Source organism: Entelurus aequoreus, linkage group LG22, assembly GCF_033978785.1.
Source record: "Entelurus aequoreus isolate RoL-2023_Sb linkage group LG22, RoL_Eaeq_v1.1, whole genome shotgun sequence".
Taxonomy (NCBI): Eukaryota; Metazoa; Chordata; class Actinopteri; order Syngnathiformes; family Syngnathidae; genus Entelurus; species Entelurus aequoreus.
Window position 1 is genome coordinate 27,012,546 of NC_084752.1, and position 17,774 is coordinate 27,030,319.

At 37.8% G+C, this 17,774-nt stretch overlaps 2 protein-coding genes across 2 annotated transcripts; one reads left to right on the forward strand and one right to left on the reverse strand.

The window, feature by feature from the left end:
* Nucleotides 1-2,076: 2,076 nt before the first annotated feature.
* On the forward strand, nucleotides 2,077-10,822 carry kpna7 (karyopherin alpha 7 (importin alpha 8)). The gene is made up of 12 exons (XM_062032549.1): nucleotides 2,077-2,237; nucleotides 2,297-2,440; nucleotides 2,533-2,618; nucleotides 7,028-7,196; nucleotides 7,268-7,367; nucleotides 7,496-7,578; nucleotides 7,641-7,727; nucleotides 7,884-8,060; nucleotides 8,138-8,371; nucleotides 8,455-8,637; nucleotides 8,720-8,866; nucleotides 10,708-10,822. Exons 1-12 carry the CDS (start codon nucleotides 2,169-2,171, stop codon nucleotides 10,792-10,794), a joined length of 1,566 nt encoding a protein of 521 aa, XP_061888533.1. The 5' UTR covers nucleotides 2,077-2,168; the 3' UTR covers nucleotides 10,795-10,822.
* xpa (xeroderma pigmentosum, complementation group A) lies at nucleotides 9,443-17,537 on the reverse strand. The gene is made up of 5 exons (XM_062032550.1): nucleotides 17,147-17,537; nucleotides 16,968-17,073; nucleotides 16,730-16,895; nucleotides 11,554-11,671; nucleotides 9,443-11,366 (listed from the first exon to the last, which is right to left on the reverse strand). The coding sequence occupies exons 1-5, from the start codon at nucleotides 17,391-17,393 to the stop codon at nucleotides 11,212-11,214; spliced, it is 792 nt and encodes a 263-aa protein (XP_061888534.1). The 5' UTR covers nucleotides 17,394-17,537; the 3' UTR covers nucleotides 9,443-11,211.
* Between the last annotated feature and the right edge of the window lie 237 nt (nucleotides 17,538-17,774).

Genomic DNA, 17,774 nt, shown 5'->3' on the forward strand with positions numbered 1-17,774 from the left:
AAATATCGACTTTTTATCTCATAATTTTGTCTTTTTGTATTTTATAATCATGACTTTTTATCCCATAATTTCGATTTTTTTTATCTCAAAATATCGACTTTTTGTTTAATAATTTTGACTTTTTATGACTTTATCACCTTAATTCGACTTTTTCTTTCTTATAATTTCGTTTTTTTTAAATTATATAATCAGGATTTTTAATCTCATAATTTCGATTTTCTTATCTCATAATTTCGATTTTTTTTTTTATCTCAAAATATCGACTTTTTGTTTCATAATTTTGACTTTTTATCTCAAAATATCGACTTTTTGTTTCATAATTTAGACTTTTTCTCTCAAAATATCGACTTTTTGTTTCATAATTTTGATTTTTGTAATCTAAAAATATCGACTTTTTTATTTCATAATTATGACTTCATGTTGTACTTTGTTGGACTTTTTTTCTCCTCAAAATTTCGTCTTTTTGTATCCTATAATCATGACTTTTTATCTCATAATTTCGACTTTCTTATCTCATAATTTCGATTTTTATCTAAAAATATTGACTTCATGTGTCATAATTTTGATTTTTTAATGTAAAAAAAAACACGATTTTTTTTTAATCTCATAATTTTGTCTTTTATAATCATGACTTTTTATCCCATAATTTCGACTTTTTATCTCAAAATATCCATTTTTTGTTGAGTAATTTTGACTTTTTATGACTTTATCACCTTAATTCGACTTTTTTTCCCTTATAATTTCGTTTTTTTGTACCTTATAATCATGATTTTTAATCTCATAATTTCGACTTCATATCACGTAACTAATTTTTATTTCCAAAGCGTTTTGACACTATTTCCACATTCACACACTGATGGCGGGAGCTGCCATGCAAGGCCCTAACCACAACCCATCAGGAGCAAGGGTGAAGTGTCTTGCTCAAGGACACAACGGACGTGACAAGGTTGGTAGAAGGTGGGGATTGAACCAGGAACCCTCAGGTTGCTGGCACGGCCACTCTCCCAACCGCGCCACGCCGTCCCAATGAATTAATTATGATTTAGCATTGGGGTATTTTTTTAAGAGGCGAAAACGACCTACCACACTTTCCTTTACTGAGGAAGAGACCGTCAGTTGTGACGTCACACGCACTAGGTCAGGGGTCGGCAACCCGCGGCTCTAGAGCCGCATGCGGCTCTTTAGCGCCGCCCTAGTGGCTCTCTGGAGCTTTTTTAAAAATGTATGAAAAATGGAAAAAGATGAGGGGAAAAAAAAAGTTTTTGTTTTAATATGGTTTCTGTAGGAGGACAAACATGACGCAAACCTCCCTAATTGTTATAAATCACACTGTTTGTATTAAACATGCTTCACTGATTCGAGTATTTGGCGAGCGCCGTTTTGTCCTACTCAATTTGGCGGTCCTTGAACTCACCGTAGTTTGTTTACAAGTATAACTTTCTCCGACTTTCTAGGACGTGTTTTATGCCACTTCTTTTTCTGTCTCATTTTGTCCACCAAACTTTTAACGTTGTGTGTGAGTGCACAAAGGTGAGTTTTGTTGATGTTATTGACTTGTGTGGAGTGCTAATCAGACATATTTGGTCACTGAATGACTGCAAGCTAATCGATGCTAACATGCTATTTAGGCTAGCTATATGTACATATTGCATCATTATGCCTCATTTGTAGCTATATTTGAGCTCATTTAGTTTCCTTTAAGTCATCTTAATTCAATTTATATCTCATGACACACTATCTGTATGTAATATGGCTTTTAATTTGTTGCGGCTCCAGACAGATTTGTTTTTGTATTTTTGGTCCAATATGGCTCTTTCAACATTTTAGGTTGCCGACCCCTCCACTAGGTGGACAAACTGGACATGTGTTATGCTGCCATCTATCGTCGACATAGAGCTATTGGCAACGCAGACTTTAAACTGTAGTTCTTTATCGCGGGCAAAAGTTTAAAGTTTCCATGTCATAACATCTAATATAGTTAGAAGCACGTTAGTTCGAGAGAAAAACGCTGATTTATAAGCGCAAATTGACTTAAAATGACGCGCACCGCGTTAATGAGACAATTGCTTCCACCTGCCGCCGTCGTGTTATTTATAACATGGCCACGATCGATCTCTTCACGTTAGCTGCTGAGATTATTTGGGACGTGACCTGGAACTAAACCTGCCATGCCCACCAAGGATGCCGCCAAGCCGGAGCGCCTCAGTAAATTTAAGAACATGGGAAAAGACACGGCCGTGAGTTTATTGTTTTATTTCTTAAGTTGTACATTACCATTTCGTGGTGTTCTCTCCAGAAACTGCGCGAAAAGAGGGTCTCCGAGTGCGTGGAGCTGCGCAAAATGAAAAAGGACGAGAACTTCATGAAGAGGAGACACATAAGGCTGTCTTCACTGCCCGACGACGACGCCCTGTCGCCAACATACATCTCCGACGACAAAGTCAGCTGAATGACTTCACTTGATTTAAAGCCACATTACCACCATTCATCTTCCTGACGTGCACGTACTGTAATGCGTCTTCTTTAACGCAGGCCCCAACTTTGAGCATTGAGGAAATTGTCAAAGATGTTGAATCTGAGTGCAAGGATGCTCGAATTCGAGGATGCCAGGCTGCCAGGTGAGCGAAACATGCTAAAATAGTACATTCGTGGTTTTGTTATATCTGGTCGAGTGGTTCTAAAACTTTCCCCACTAAGTACCACCTCTGAAAACACGTGGCTCCTTCAAGCACCACCCTAATGACTGACATTAACAATACAGTAGCATAATAGGCCTAACCAAGCAGGCACAAGACATTGAAACATTGACATCTGTTAGACCAGGGGTCGGCAACCCGCGGCTCTAGAGCCGCATGCGGCTCTTTAGCGCCGCCCTAGTGGCTCTCAGGAGCTTTTTTAAAAATGTTTGAAAAATGGAAAAAGATGAGGAAAAAAAAAAGGCTTTGTTTTAATATGGTTTCCGTAGGAGGACAAACATGACGCAAACCTCCCTAATTGTTATAAAGCACACTGTTTATATTAAACATGCTTCACTGATTCGAGTATTTGGCGAGCGCCGTTTTGTCCTACTAATTTTGGCGGTCCTTGAACTCACCGTAGTTTGTTTACAAGTATAACTTTCTCCGACTTTCTAGGACGTGTTTTATGCCACTTCTTTTTCTGTCTCATTCTGTCCACCACACTTTTAACGTTGTGCGTGAATGCACAAAGGTGAGTTTTGTTGATGTTATTGACTTGTGTGGAGTGGTAGTCAGACATATTTGGTCAGTGCATGACTGCAAGCTAATCGATGCTAACATGCTATTTAGGCTAGCTATATGTACACATTGCAGCATTATGCCTCATTTGTAGCTATATTTGAGGTCATTTAGTTTACTTTAAGTCATCTTAATTCAATTTATATCTCATGACACACTCTGTATGTAATATGGCTTTTAATTTTTTGCGGCTCCAGACAGATTTGTTTTTGTATTTTTGGTCCAATATGACTCTTTCAACATTTTGGGTTGCCGACCCCTGTGTTAGACTGACCATACGTCCTCTTTTCCCCGGACATGTCCTCTTTTGCGGTAAGGACTGTCCGGGCGGAGTTTTTTAAATGCCTCAAATGTCCGGCATTTTCAGTTATGGTTGCGTGTATTTTCAATGTACGTCCAGGGTTAAAAAGGGGTTAAAAACAAATTGTGCGCATAGCAGCATTGGTGAGGGAGGGACAGAGAGAGCGAGAGAGTTATGATAAACGCGCGTGCGTTGCCAGGCTCTGCTTTTTATCCATAGATTTATCACATTTAATTTTGTATTATCTATAGCAGGGGTGTCAAAAGTGTGCCCCGGAGGCCATTTGCGGCCCACAGCTAATGTTTTAAAGGCCCACGGCACATTCTAAAAATACTATTAAAATAAACAAAAACATAAGTGAAATAAAAAAGCTTAAAGGTGAAATGTCATTTAGAAAAACTTGCAATGTTGACTAATAAAACAAAGCTGTTTTTTTTTCTTTCAAACTGTCATTGCTCAAAACATAATATTGAATCAAAATCAATGTTATGAATTATTGACCTATCCAAGGTTCCGATTACTTCACATCAAATATTCCACTTTGAAAAATATTTTTGGTTGAAGATTTTGCATATTTTGTTTGCCATAAAAAACATAGTTTTGTTTGACAAAAAAGGGCGGAAAACAAACAAAAAAACAGCATAAAAAAAAACAAACATTTTGAAATGAGGAATAAATCTGAAGTTGATGTAGACTCCAGAGATTTATGCGTTAAATATAAAATGTCTGTATGCCCTGGCACACCATTATCATTTCATGACCCAAGCAAAACACTTTTATACTGAAATAAATACACTTACATCTTATTAAATAAAAACATAGAAAAAACTACCAGCAGTGGTAAAGTTTAGATCCATGAAGGAAAGAAGAAAGTGAATGAATGTTTATAATCTATACATTTACATATGTATCCAAATTTGTTTTATTTTTAATGAATTAAGTAATGTTTATGACAACCTTTTTCCAAAACACAATATAGAATGTGAGATATAACAGGATAATGCATATTTATCATTTTTTTCAAAACACTTACAAAAAAGTGGGACCCCAAAAATTTACTGTGGGACCCCATTTTTATGACTTGATGGGTCCCTGGGACCCCATTTTGAAAATCCCTAGCGCCAACACTGCTGTCAACAGAGGAGAAAAAATGCTTTATTTAAATAAATATATTTATAAAGCAAGTTCGAGTATCATTGGCAAATTTTCACCTAGTCCCGGCCTTGGCGTGCTGCCCGCCTTGGCACGCATACGTGTCCTCTTTTTGGGATTTCAGAATATGGTCAGCCTACATTTGTTGAATTAGGTCCTGACGTTGAGCAACTCAAACATACGACTCTGGGTCAGTCTGCGTTCTCAGCGAAGGCCTCACATCTGTGGAACTCTTTGCCACTGGAGTTAAAGTCACAGTCGGACATTCACTTTTCTCCACAAAACTGAAAAAGTGGCTTAAGGAAAATCAGAAGTGTGAGCACTAGAACTGGATGGAGTATGGACAAATGGGGCCAATTATTTTCAATGTGTTTATTTTTGTACTGGTCATAATCCTTTTGTATGCATTTCACTTTTCTCAACTTTTTTTTTTTGAAAGCCTAACCAGAGACAATGGTTGCAATTAGCCTGTGGCTAGAAGTCTTATGTACTTGACATTGTTACCTGTGGGTAGCAATGTTTAATTGTACTGTCCCTGTCTAGTAAATATACAAATAAAGTTGGAACAACACGCATTTTGACAATGTTTTATCAATGTGGCATTCTGAAGAACTCCATTGACCATTGAATTTTGGTCATTTCCCAACCAATGTTCTACAACACAGATACAACCTACTTTTTGACGTTAATTCAATGTCAGGTTGTGACGTTTTATTTGACCATTAAAATTTGGTCATTTCCCAACAATGTGAATCCAACATTGGCCATCAATGTTGTCTCAATTTATGAATGCAATGTTTTAAAGGACATGCATGTGTAAACGTGTCAATTTATTGTGCCTGCTGGGATGTATTTAAAAACAAGGCAGATGTTTTATTTACAAGTATATAACATTTTTGGCCACTAACATTACACTGAACAGTAACACTGTTTGATTATAGATAAAATTAAATTTTTTTGGCCCGCGCAGGATTTAAAACAGTATGTGGAATTTGGAGAAAAAAGTTGAAGCATGTGATACATCCATTTTTCAGAGTTAAAGGACAACATTTAGCCATAACGCAGTGCTTTATTAATAATAATAATAATAATACCTGAGATTTATATAGCGCTTTTCTAAGTACCCAAAGTCGCTTTACATGTTAAAAACCCATCATTCATTCACACCTGGTGGTGGTAAGCTACTTTCATAGCCACAGCTGCCCTGGGGTAGACTGACGGAAGCGTGGCTGCCAATTTGCGCCTACGGCCCCTCCGACCACCACCTATCATTCATTCAACATTCATTCACCAGTGTGAGCGGCACCGGGGGCAAGGGTGAAGTGTCCTGCCCAAGGACACAACGGCATGGTAAGAGGCGGGGAGCGAACCTGCAACCCTCAGGTTTCTGACACGGGCGCTCTACCCACTACGCCATGCCGCATGTCTCCTGGCTTTCGTGGGCCAGACCTGCCCTTGAGGCTTTGAGTTTGACACATGTGACTTGAACCCTATAGCATTATTCTATTGGACACTATAGTGCAGTGATGCTGAAGCGGTGTGCCACCGGAACATATCTTTTCACTTTATTGGACGGCGTGGCGAAGTTGGTAGTGGCCATGCCAGCAATCGGAGGGTTGCTGGTTACTGGGGTTCAATCCCCACCTTCTAGTCACGTCCGTTGTGTCCTTGGGCAAGACACTTCACCCTTGCTCCTGATGGCTGCTGGTTAGCGCCTTGCATGGCAGCTCCCGCCGTCAGTGTGTGAATGTGGAAATACTGTCAAAGCGCTTTGAGTACCTTGAAGGTAGAAAAGCGCTATACAAGTATAACCCATTTATTATTATTTATAAATATTGACTGGCTAAAAAAATAAAAATTCATATTGCTATTGCAGCTACACGTGACAGGGAGAAAAATTAAACATCCATGTGTAAATAACCTGCAAGCACATTCACCTGTTGCTACTCTTTCAAATGTGCTTTGGCGCGGTTAACAGTGCTTTAGTGGATCATGATCAAAATCTGTACTAGGAGTTAAACATTTGGAAAAAATGTAATTAGGAACATCTGCAATGTTATTGCTAAGAGACAAAGCTAATGTTTTCTAACAATGCATTATTATGGTACTATAATACACTTATCAGAAGAGCCATAATGACTTTGAATCATGAACAACTTCACTGCTATTTCACGATACATTGTGAAGTTAACATGTTGGTGTCTCAGTCTTAACACTAAATCTAACCCAACTGTTTCAGTAGTCTTTCAGTTATGACTAATAGGGGAAAGTTGGTTTAGAAGGGTTAAAATGTGGTACCTGTCATTGTCTCCTCCAGAAAACTACTTTCTCAGGAGCGTGACCCTCCCCTGAAGGAGATCATAGACACCGGACTCCTGTCTCGCTTTGTGCTCTTTTTGAGTATGGCTGACGAGCCCGCTCTTCAGTTTGAAGCAGCCTGGGCTCTGACCAACATCGCCTCTGGAACATCTTGGCATACGCAGCAGGTGAGGCACTGCTTTGGAACACATGTATGACTAACTGAAATGTTTGAAAATAATCTGATTTCTGTATGTAGGTGGTTGAGCATGGAGCTGTACCCAGCTTAATTCTTTTGCTTGCCTCACCACTGTTGCACATCAGTGAACAAGCTGTCTGGGCTCTTGGCAACATTGCAGGTGAGACAACATATTTTTGATTTGAGGGCATCATGTCAGGAATTGTAAGATAATACGGACATTAAGCTGTTATTATATAATTGTTTTGAAAATACCCTTTTCACTAATCACAAATGTAATCTTGGCAGGTGATGGCCCCATATATCGAGACATCCTCATTGAATGTAATGCCATTCCAGCCTTACTGGCACGTGTCTCTCCAGAGACCCCAGTAAGATATTAAATATTACCCATACTTCTTGGAGGTTGCCATAAATATCTTGTCACTTCTAGGTTGGATATCTACGTAACCTAACATGGACGTTGTCAAACTTGTGCAGAAATAAAAACCCATATCCATCCATATCTGCCGTTCAACAGGTATTTACCTGGCTGTATCACATCTTAAGACTGTCTGAGCTGATTATTCAGAATTGGGAGTGAGGAGGGAGTGGTATCACTGTTTTTAAAATTGCATTGAGTAGGTTGAGGATGGGTTTGTGGATGAATGTTCTAACTAGTGTTAAACTCCCACAGCTGCTCCCTACTCTGATCCAGTTTATCCACCATTTGGACAAGGACATATTGTCAGATGCATGCTGGGCAATCTCCTACCTAACAGACGGTGACAACGATCGTATTGATATCGTGGTGAGAACTGGCATTGTCCCGCGGCTGGTGGAACTCATGAGCCTAAAGGAGCTGAAAGTCACGGTAACTTCCTATCTTGGTTTGACTTCTAAAAACTGGCTTAGTTGGCTAAACTGTTATTTTGGACTGGTCCACCTCAGACCCCTGCCCTTCGTGCCATTGGGAATATCGTGAGTGGCTCAGACCTGCAGACACAAACAGCCATTGATGCTGGAGTTCTTGGCATCCTTCCTCAGCTCATGAAGCACCAAAAGATTAGTGTGCAGAAGGAAGCTGCATGGGCGTTGTCTAACATTGCAGCCGGGCCATGTAAGCAAATCCAGCAGCTCATCACATGCGGCCTGATCACCCCTCTGGTAGAGTTACTTAGAAATGTAAGTTTTGTTCCAGTGTCTGAGTATACCCTATAAATGGTTAAACAGGCCGCAGTTAACTACATTTAGTTTTTTTCCTCAAGGGAGATTTCAAGACTCAACGAGAGGCAGTGTGGGCAGTGACCAACATCACCAGTGGGGGCACTGTGGAGCAGGTGGTCCACCTGGTGCATAGTGGGGCACTTGAGGCAATCGTCAACCTGCTAGAAGTAAAGGACGCCAAAATTGTTCTGGTGATATTGGATGCCATCACCAACATTTACATGGTGAGGCAGCACTGCACTTTGATCTAAAAACTGACTGATCGGTTTGAGCCAGGCTTTAAGTTCCCGCTTTAATGCATTGTAGGCAGCAGAGAAGCTTGGTGAAATAGAGAAACTAAGTTTGCTACTTGAACAGCTGGGGGGACTGGACCGCATTGAAAGTCTCCAGAACCATGAAAATGAGATGGTGTACCAGGCAGCACACAACCTCATTGACAAGTATTTTGTGGAAGTAAGTGGTCACATGGCTATTTGATACAGTAATGACTCTTTACTAAGAGCAGAGTTATAAACTTGATGTAGACTGTAATCAATACTTTTTTGTTTCGACTAAATTTCCTTAAGCCATTGAGTCACTATTTTATGTATTAATTGGATGGCTGCCCAGAGTTCTGCCATAGTGATAAGTAGGGATGATACTCGAAACCGGTTTTCCCGGTTGTTCGATAAGAAAAGAATTTCTCGGACTCTAATCCCTTTTTGAGAACCGGTACCAGTTATCGAGACCACTATAGTAAAGAAAAAGAGTTGGTTCTTTATTCGAACCCCTCTGAACGAATCCCGTCCCGACCAGAAATGCTCCGTGGGACATCACAAGAAATCAGTCATGTAGCTCAGTCATTAGGCGCAGATAGCGAAAGCAGGAAAAAAATGGACGGGAAAAAGTGCTCCAAGGTGTAATAAAGTTCAAAACAAAAGGTATAATCCAATGAATAACTTTACTGGGAGATTTGAGCAGGGTAGAAAACACATGAAGGACACTTCTACGACCCACCGGAAACATAGCAACCAGGCTAGCAACGCACCTCCTTTACGGCAGCTGGCGCAACGTTCTTATAGCAACCGCAGCACATACATATATGACATGATCTCCCTTTTTCAACTTTTGTTTTTCTTTCCTTGTAAACAAAACAAAATCACACTGTATATGTGTTGTCTGTCTAATTATAAATAATGCAGACGAGGCGTGTTGGCTGAGTTCTTGACGTTTACTTTCACGGGTGACGACATGCAACAACACTTTTCGGGGCTACCGCGCATGCTCGTCACTCCCGTTGCATGATGGGCAGTGTAGTTGTTATATTCCCTAGCTCATAACATCTTTCCCCCTATAAAGAAATAATGTTAACTCAAAGTGTATTTCTTTTTTTAGCTTTAACTTTTCATTTTTTAGCATTGTAACCACATTTGCAAACAACTTTTCTCTTCATAGAATTTTCTTTCAATAAAGAAATAAAGTGCAAAAATGTCAAAGCATCATAACAAACAGTTATGTCAAATAGCAGCAGAAGTGCACTTTTTGGAGAGCTGTATTATTTTCAGTTTTGTGCCCAAGGGACTGATTTTATAACACTAGTATTTATACACCTATAGTGATCACAGAGACAGGTTGTTTTTGTGTTACCTTATATATTAGTTTTTCTGAAAAATCCCACTTAATATACTTTGGGTAACAACAGTCAATATTTATTTATTTTATTTTTTTAGGGGGGCAACAGTCAATATTTATTTATTTTTTAGATTAAATTGTTCTTATATAATAAAAGTGAGCTTTTGTTAAACCAAATATTGTGTTTTTTTCCATATACAACAACCTATCTGGACTCGATAAGAGAATCGATAAGGAATTGGTTCGATAAGAGGATTCGATAATAGACTTTAACTCGATAATTTTTTATCAAACATCATCCCTAGTGATAAGTCTAAATTAAATTGCTTATGTTCTTTTATATTGCCAGCATAATGCTAAAACACGAGGTGTTTGCAGCAGGGCAGTACACTTGGACCTCAATTGCTTGGATGTAATCTCCATGTCCCTTGTTTTGGGAATTGGGACAAATTGCAGAACATGTATACATTTTAAACTTATGACTTGACTGTATTCATGTATACTTAAAAGATGCTCCATAGTCATACATATCCAAAGTTTAGATTTAGACAGTTTGAAATATTCGACACTTTATTTTTCAGTTGTGACAATATTGTATAATAGCACCATACAATCATCTATTTTGGTTTTACAAACTGCTATATTCATATTTACAACATTCCCATCTAATTTGTTCTCCACAGGGTGAGATCGAAGAGCTGCAAGTTGATGCCACTGAAGATTCATTGGTATTTGATGGTGCCAAAACTCACAAAAGATTTGATTTTTAAAATAAAAACTATTTTCATACCAAACAAATGTGTGAAATTGATGCATTTTTAACTATTTGACAAATCCAATTTACCCACCAGAAAAGCTGTCATCTTAGTAATTTTTTGTTTAACTTAAGTTAAACGTAGCATGGCTACAGCTCAAAAACATATGAAATGTGACCATAAATCATCAGCTCTTGATTACCTAGCTATGCTAAAAGGGACAAGAGGTAGGAAATGGATGGATTAACCATTCTTATAACCGCATTATGTTCTGCAGACAAATACCAGGTTATTTGTTTACAGCAATCTAGTGCAGGTAAACCAAATATAAATTGTTGCCAGTTTTTAAATAACTTCTTTCAATACTTGAACTTGACCTGAATGGTTTGAGATGTGGAAAAACTAAGTGGTATTGAACCTGGTATGTCCGTTTTACATCTTCTCATAGGTGAGTTCATGTCCACAGGTGGAGCAGGTTTTCTTGTAGAGATCCTCCTCCAGATCTACCACCATCTCTGGTCCATACTGATGTTGGTGGGCGCTGGTATCTTTGGTCCACATGCTGCTCCTCACTGCTCTGCGCAGCTCTGACAAAACACATTTACCACAAAGTACTTATCCCCCAAGATATGTACAGTAAGAAATATATAATCTGTGATGATTTTGTACTTGTAAATATATAAACAGTTCATAAATATGGTAAACTTACAAAACAGCAGGTGATTAAATATTTTCCCATCTGTAGGTTTCTTTTGGATCCAGCAATCAACCAACCTTTTACTTTCTTGTTGAACCGTTTTTGTTTCTGCACTTCTCTGTTCTCTTCCCTCATCTCCTTGGCTTCCTCCAAAGCTGTCTCAGAACCCCACACCTCCATACATCGCTTTTCCACCTACTCAGACAAGACTTGTTAGAAACTGTCACCCCAAACAAAACAAATTGAAAGTGCATAATGAGAAACATTGTGCAAGGACTGTCTACTTTTAACACAGCTCAGTTCTCTGAACGTCGGATTATCTAGTTGTGTTTTGCTTTCTGGGACCAATCACCATGAGATGGTAATTAAATAAATACACTTGTTTTCAAATGTAGAAACCAGTTTACTAATTTAGCAGTTAACTACTTTTTAAACTTATAGGACAAATATTCAAAGTAATGTCATTTCAGCAGTGTTCTCCACACTTCTTTCTGGTCCTGAGAAAACATGTTTGCTCTGCTAGTAGGTTGGTTTTGGTCAGTCACCAAAAAGGTTGCCTATGACTTTAAATGTAAGCACATAATTGTAAATACAAAAAACATACTTGTCTCTACAGCAAAGGGAGAGTGTTGCTCTTTACTCTTTGGGGAAAGACATCAAAACATGTTTGATATCTACATTATATTTGGTTTGTTTCATCTCAGCTATAATTGTTGCTACGGCTGCATGATTAATAGACGATGTTTTATTTAGTGCGATAACCGTAAGAGGCTGAATTTTTTTTTCCCCACCATCTGCATTTTTATGACAGGCATGTGCACCAATCAGAATTGTTGAGCCTCGTGTTTGTCTCTCACTCTGTGCATGACTCAGCAGTTGAGTGTGTTTAACAGTAGAATTAACTGAACATGGTGAGCTCTCTAGTCATTTACAACCTTTTTTTTTCGGTGGGGGGAGCGCCAGATTTACACACACAGGAAGCACAGACAGCCTCGCAACTCGCCAGTAAAAAATGTTGCAAAGTAACACATGGAGGAAAAAAATAACGATAAAGCCAAATATGTAAGATTTGAGCTTCAAAGTGGATGGAAAATACCCACTCATCAAGGACAAAGAAGCAAGAATGACATCAAGTGATGTTTTGCTTACTTTTTGCTTTTATTTCCAAGTTAAAGTTTTGCTAACAGAAATAAGAGTCAAATTATTTTTTTTGTTTATTTAGGATAAATGTATTAACTTTCCAATTACAGTACAATGGTCAACAATTCTACAGTAATGAGAAATACAAGTGTATATCCTTTTAAATGGTTAACTTATACCTGCATTATTATATACAAACCCCGTTTCCACATGCCCTTTCCCAACTACTCTGGCACGTGTTGCAGCCATGAAATTCTAAGTTAATTATTTGCAAAAAAAATATAAAGTTTATGAGTTTGAACATCAAATATCTTGTAGTGCATTCAATTGAATATGGGTTGAAAAGGATTTGCAAATCATTGTATTCCGTTTATATTTACATCTAACACAATTTCCCAACTCATGGAAACGGGGTTTGTAATATGATTACATTATAATCACTGTATAGTTTAACCGGTTATTAAGTTTAGGAGCATGAAAGCTAAAGCTCTGAGTCTTTCTGCATAGAGCCAAATGTTTTTTTAAGTCAACTATTGCATATTGCTCCAATGTGTGGCACCTTGAGACAAGAATGTTGATTGACGGTCTTAAGGAGGGAATGGGGGGCTCAAATATACACTGTCATAACAGTAAATAAAATAGCTAAATAACGTATTGACAAAGTTGCACTTCAATATTCATCATGGAGGCAGTGGTAGAGTTGTACATTATTTGTTATTTATTTGTTGTATTCGCACACATTCGGCAAAATGGCTCCTTGGTGTTGATAAGCTCATCTTGTTCCAAAGGTTTAAACTGAACTATTCCCATATCGGTGGCATTTGGTTGCATGATCATTTTATCCATGTCCACTATCCAATCGCCTCACAAAGAGTCAAAGACACTTAATGAGGACAAGATGAGTCACCCCCTTCTTTTCATTCCGCTATGGCACAAACGCGCATAGCTGCTAAAAGCGACAAAAAGCGTGAATGCTCTTGAAGCATGCACACAGCGATTTATCGACGCTGGAAAACTTACCGATTAAATTTGTATTTATCGTCGATTAATTGACTTATTGAATATTGGCCCAGGCCTCAATACACTTACTATACAATGTCTGCTCTCACTGGGATGACGACTAATGGGATGTTCAGAACTTCCGTTTAGATAAAGAATAATAATCCTCGCAAAGGGTTAAAAAAAAAAAAAAGATGGGTGCAAACGGGCGTCTTTTTGTGGCTTTCTTGCCATCACCTGGTCTAAATTGGCTGTCAAAGTTGACAAACTTCTTGGTATATGGCTACAACCTTCTACTATCCAGGTGAGAGGCATGATTTATAATCTAGAAATAACAATCACCAGCTCAAAAGGTGAGAGAGCAGCTCACCAGCTGATTATGTAAATATCGCAGCATCGGCTGGTTACCTCCCTGTGATCAATGCGAGGCTAAAAGTACGTCCTTTATGTTAGCGCTTAATATAACAATATCACTTACGTTTTGTTAATATTCAGGTCACGAAATGGAAATGGAGTATTGTTGGGGCTTTTTGGACATTTTTTATTGGGTTTTATGGGCGCAAAGATGTCATGACTCCCATTAACTCAATTGTTAGCTGACTTTACTAGTGTTTATTTACGAGTTGAATTTTTTTTTAAAGTGTTCTTGTCTTACATAAGGATTGCGAAAAAATGGATGTAATTTTTTTTTTTAATGCATTTTAAATCGTAAATAAAAGTCATCTTACAGCGGAGCCAATGGTAGGTCCTTTATTCCAGTGGTTCTCAACCTTTTTTCAGTGATGTACCCCCTGTGAAAATGTTTTTAATTCAAGTACCCCCTAAACAGAGCAAAGCATTTTTGGTTGAAAAAAAGAGATAAAGAAGTAAAATACAGCACTATGTCATCAGTTTCTGATTTATTAAATTGTATAACAGTGCAAAATATTGCTCATTTGTTGTGGTCTTTCTTGAACTATTTGGAAAAAAAGATATAAAAAAAAACTAAAAACGTTTTGAAAAATAAACAAGTGATTCAATTATAAATAAAGATTTCTACACATAGAAAGTGCCCTATTTGAGGATTGTAATAGAGATCCATCTGGATTCATGAACTTCATTCTAAACATTTCTTCACAAAAAAAGAAATCTTTAACATCAATATTTTTGGAACATGTCCACAAAAAATCTAGCTGTCAACACTGAATATTGCATTGTTGCATTGTAATGAATGGAATAGCCTACTTGATTTGATGTTCAGTTTATGAACTTACATTCATATTTTGTTGAAGTATTATTCAATAAATATATTTATAAAGGATTTTTGAATTGTTGCTATTGGGTACTGATAGGGTACTCGTTATCGAGACCACTATAGTAAAGAAAAGAGTTGGTTCTTCATTCGAATCCCTCGGAACGAATCCCGTCCCGACCAGAAATGCTCCGTGTGACATCACAAGAAATCAGTCACGTAGCTCAGTCATTAGGCGCAGATAGCGAAAGCAGGAAAAAAATGGACGGGAAAAAGCGTTCCAAGGTGTAATAAAGTTCAAAACAAAAGGTATAATCCAATGAATAACTTTACTGAGAGATTTGAGCAGGGTACAAACACATGCAGAACACTTTTACGACCCACCGGAAACATAGCAACCAGGCTAGCAACGCACCTCCTTTACGGCAGCTATCGCAACGTTCTTAAAGCAACCGCAGCACATACATATATATACAACACATCTCCCTTTTTTAACTTTTGTTTTTCTTTCCTTGTAAACAAAACAAAATCACACTGTATATGTGTTGTCTGTCTAATTATAAATAATGCAGACGAGGCGTGTTGGCTGAGTTCTTGATGTTTACTTTCACGGGTGACGACATGCAACACTTTTCGGGGCTACCGCGCATGCTCGTCACTCCCGTTGCATGATGGGTAGTGTAGTTGTTATATTCCCTAGCTCATAACATCTTTCCCCCTATAAAGAAATAATGTTAACTCAATAAAGTGCATTTCTTTTTTTAGCTTTAACTTTTCATTTTTTAGCATTGTAACCACATTTGCAAACAACTTTTCTCTTCATGGAATTTTCTTTCAATAAAGAAATAAAGTGCAAAAATGTCAAAGCATCATAACAAACAGTTATGTCAAATAGCAGCAGAAGTGCACTTTTTGGAGAGCTGTATAATTTCCAGTTTTGTGCCCAAGGGACTGATTTTATTTAACACTATAGTATTATTTATACACCTATAGTGATCACAGAGACAGGTTGTTTTTGTGTTATCTTATATATTTGTTTTTCTGAAAAATCACACTTAATATCCTTTTGGGTAACAACAGTCAATATTTATTTATTTTATTTTATTTTTTTAGGGGGGTAACAGTCAATATTTATTTATTTTTTAGATTAAATTGTTTTCTTATATAATAAAAGTGAGATTTTGTTAAACCAAATATTGTGGGTTTTTTTCCCATATACAACAACCTATCTGGACTCGATAAGAGAATCGATAAGGAATCGGTTCGATAAGAGGATTCGATAATAGACTCGAACTCGATAATTTCTTATCAAACATCATCCCTAGTTGAAAATTGCTTGAGTATTTAAAACAAGATAAGAAAGAGATACAATTTGGAGATTCTTCATCTTTGCATTAGTTTTATTTTTTTCCAAGAAAATCTTGAATATATGATTGAATGTGATTTTCGTTTTAATCTGTAACATGATTTCTTACGTTTCGAAAACATTAGCCTATTTCATATTTCATTAATTGCTAATTATATCACAAACTTTAAAAAATAACTGTAGCTTCTTGCAATTCGGATTTGACTGTTAATTGGAAAGCCCTAATATTTAATTATTATTATATATAATATATAGTTATTATTATATATAATATTTAATTTATTTTTCATATTTATGTTATTTATTTTAATTTTACTTTTATTATATATTGACCATAATACATGTGGTATAAATGGTCTGTATTTGTCTTAAATAATAACAATAGTAATAATATTTTTGACTGACAAAAAATTGCCAATAAGAAATTATTGGTATCGGTATCGATGAAAATGCGAGAAAAAGTATCGGTATCGTATCGAATCCTAAAAGTGTGGTATCGCCCATCCCTAGCGGGTACCTGTAGTTTAAGGTAGAGCTTCATGTCCCCCCAGTGTGGATTGTGAGGGTTTTTCTTCAGTATAAATCGGAGCGTAGGCTCTCGCTTGTCTATGTCACAGTCCTTCAGAAGGTAGTGCTGCTTTGCCTCAGTCCGGGAGATCAACTTATGCTTCACATCATTGTCTCTATGCAATAAAAAAAAAAAAGATCAGCTTTATTTGAACAATGAGATCAGTAAATGGTGTTGATGTGTGTACCTGCACTTGTCACACACAGACAGGTCAAAGCTGTTGCTAAGGTAGGAGTCCATAAAGGGCTTTTGACAGTCATCACACACAAGATAGTCTGGCTCTATGACCGGGGCTGCAACCAATGGATCAGAGAATAATAAACACAAAGGGCTGAAAAAACAGATGATAAAAATGGGTCCCCTTACCAGGCTGGTGCACAACCTTATTGGTCCTTTGCTCTTCTTCGCCGCCGTCCTCCTCCTCGATGAAAAAGCCCGCACCAGAGTCAATGGTTTTGCAGACTTTGGCCGTAGTGGCGCCCTGGACTGCGGCCAGAGGACGGCTTGCTATTCGGGCTTGTCGGAGCATCAACGCCCGCTGTCGGTTTCTTTCGATTTTTGCCCGCATCGCAGCGGAAAGTTCAGGTGTGGAACTTTGTTCAACCGTCTCCATGTCACTCGTAAAGAGGAAACTCAATTAACTGAACATAAATTATGTCTCCTTGTGAAGACACGAAGTATTCTTATTCCATTTTGAACAATTACAAAAGTGACAGTCCTGCTTCCGGGTAAATCTTCTTCTTTTCTTGCTTGCTTTTCGGCTTAGACACATTTTACTACCGCCAACGTGTGGTGAGTGGTGGGATTACATATGTAGATGCTCGGCCTGTCAGGACTCCTTATTAATGTTTCTTTTTGACTGAAATTATGACCCCATTAGATACAGGGGCATTAGATACAAACACATTTTTGACTTAAAAAAGTATACATTTTAAAATATCATAGGCATGCCTTGAATAGATTGTATACAGCGGCGTCAAAGTGTAACAAGGAT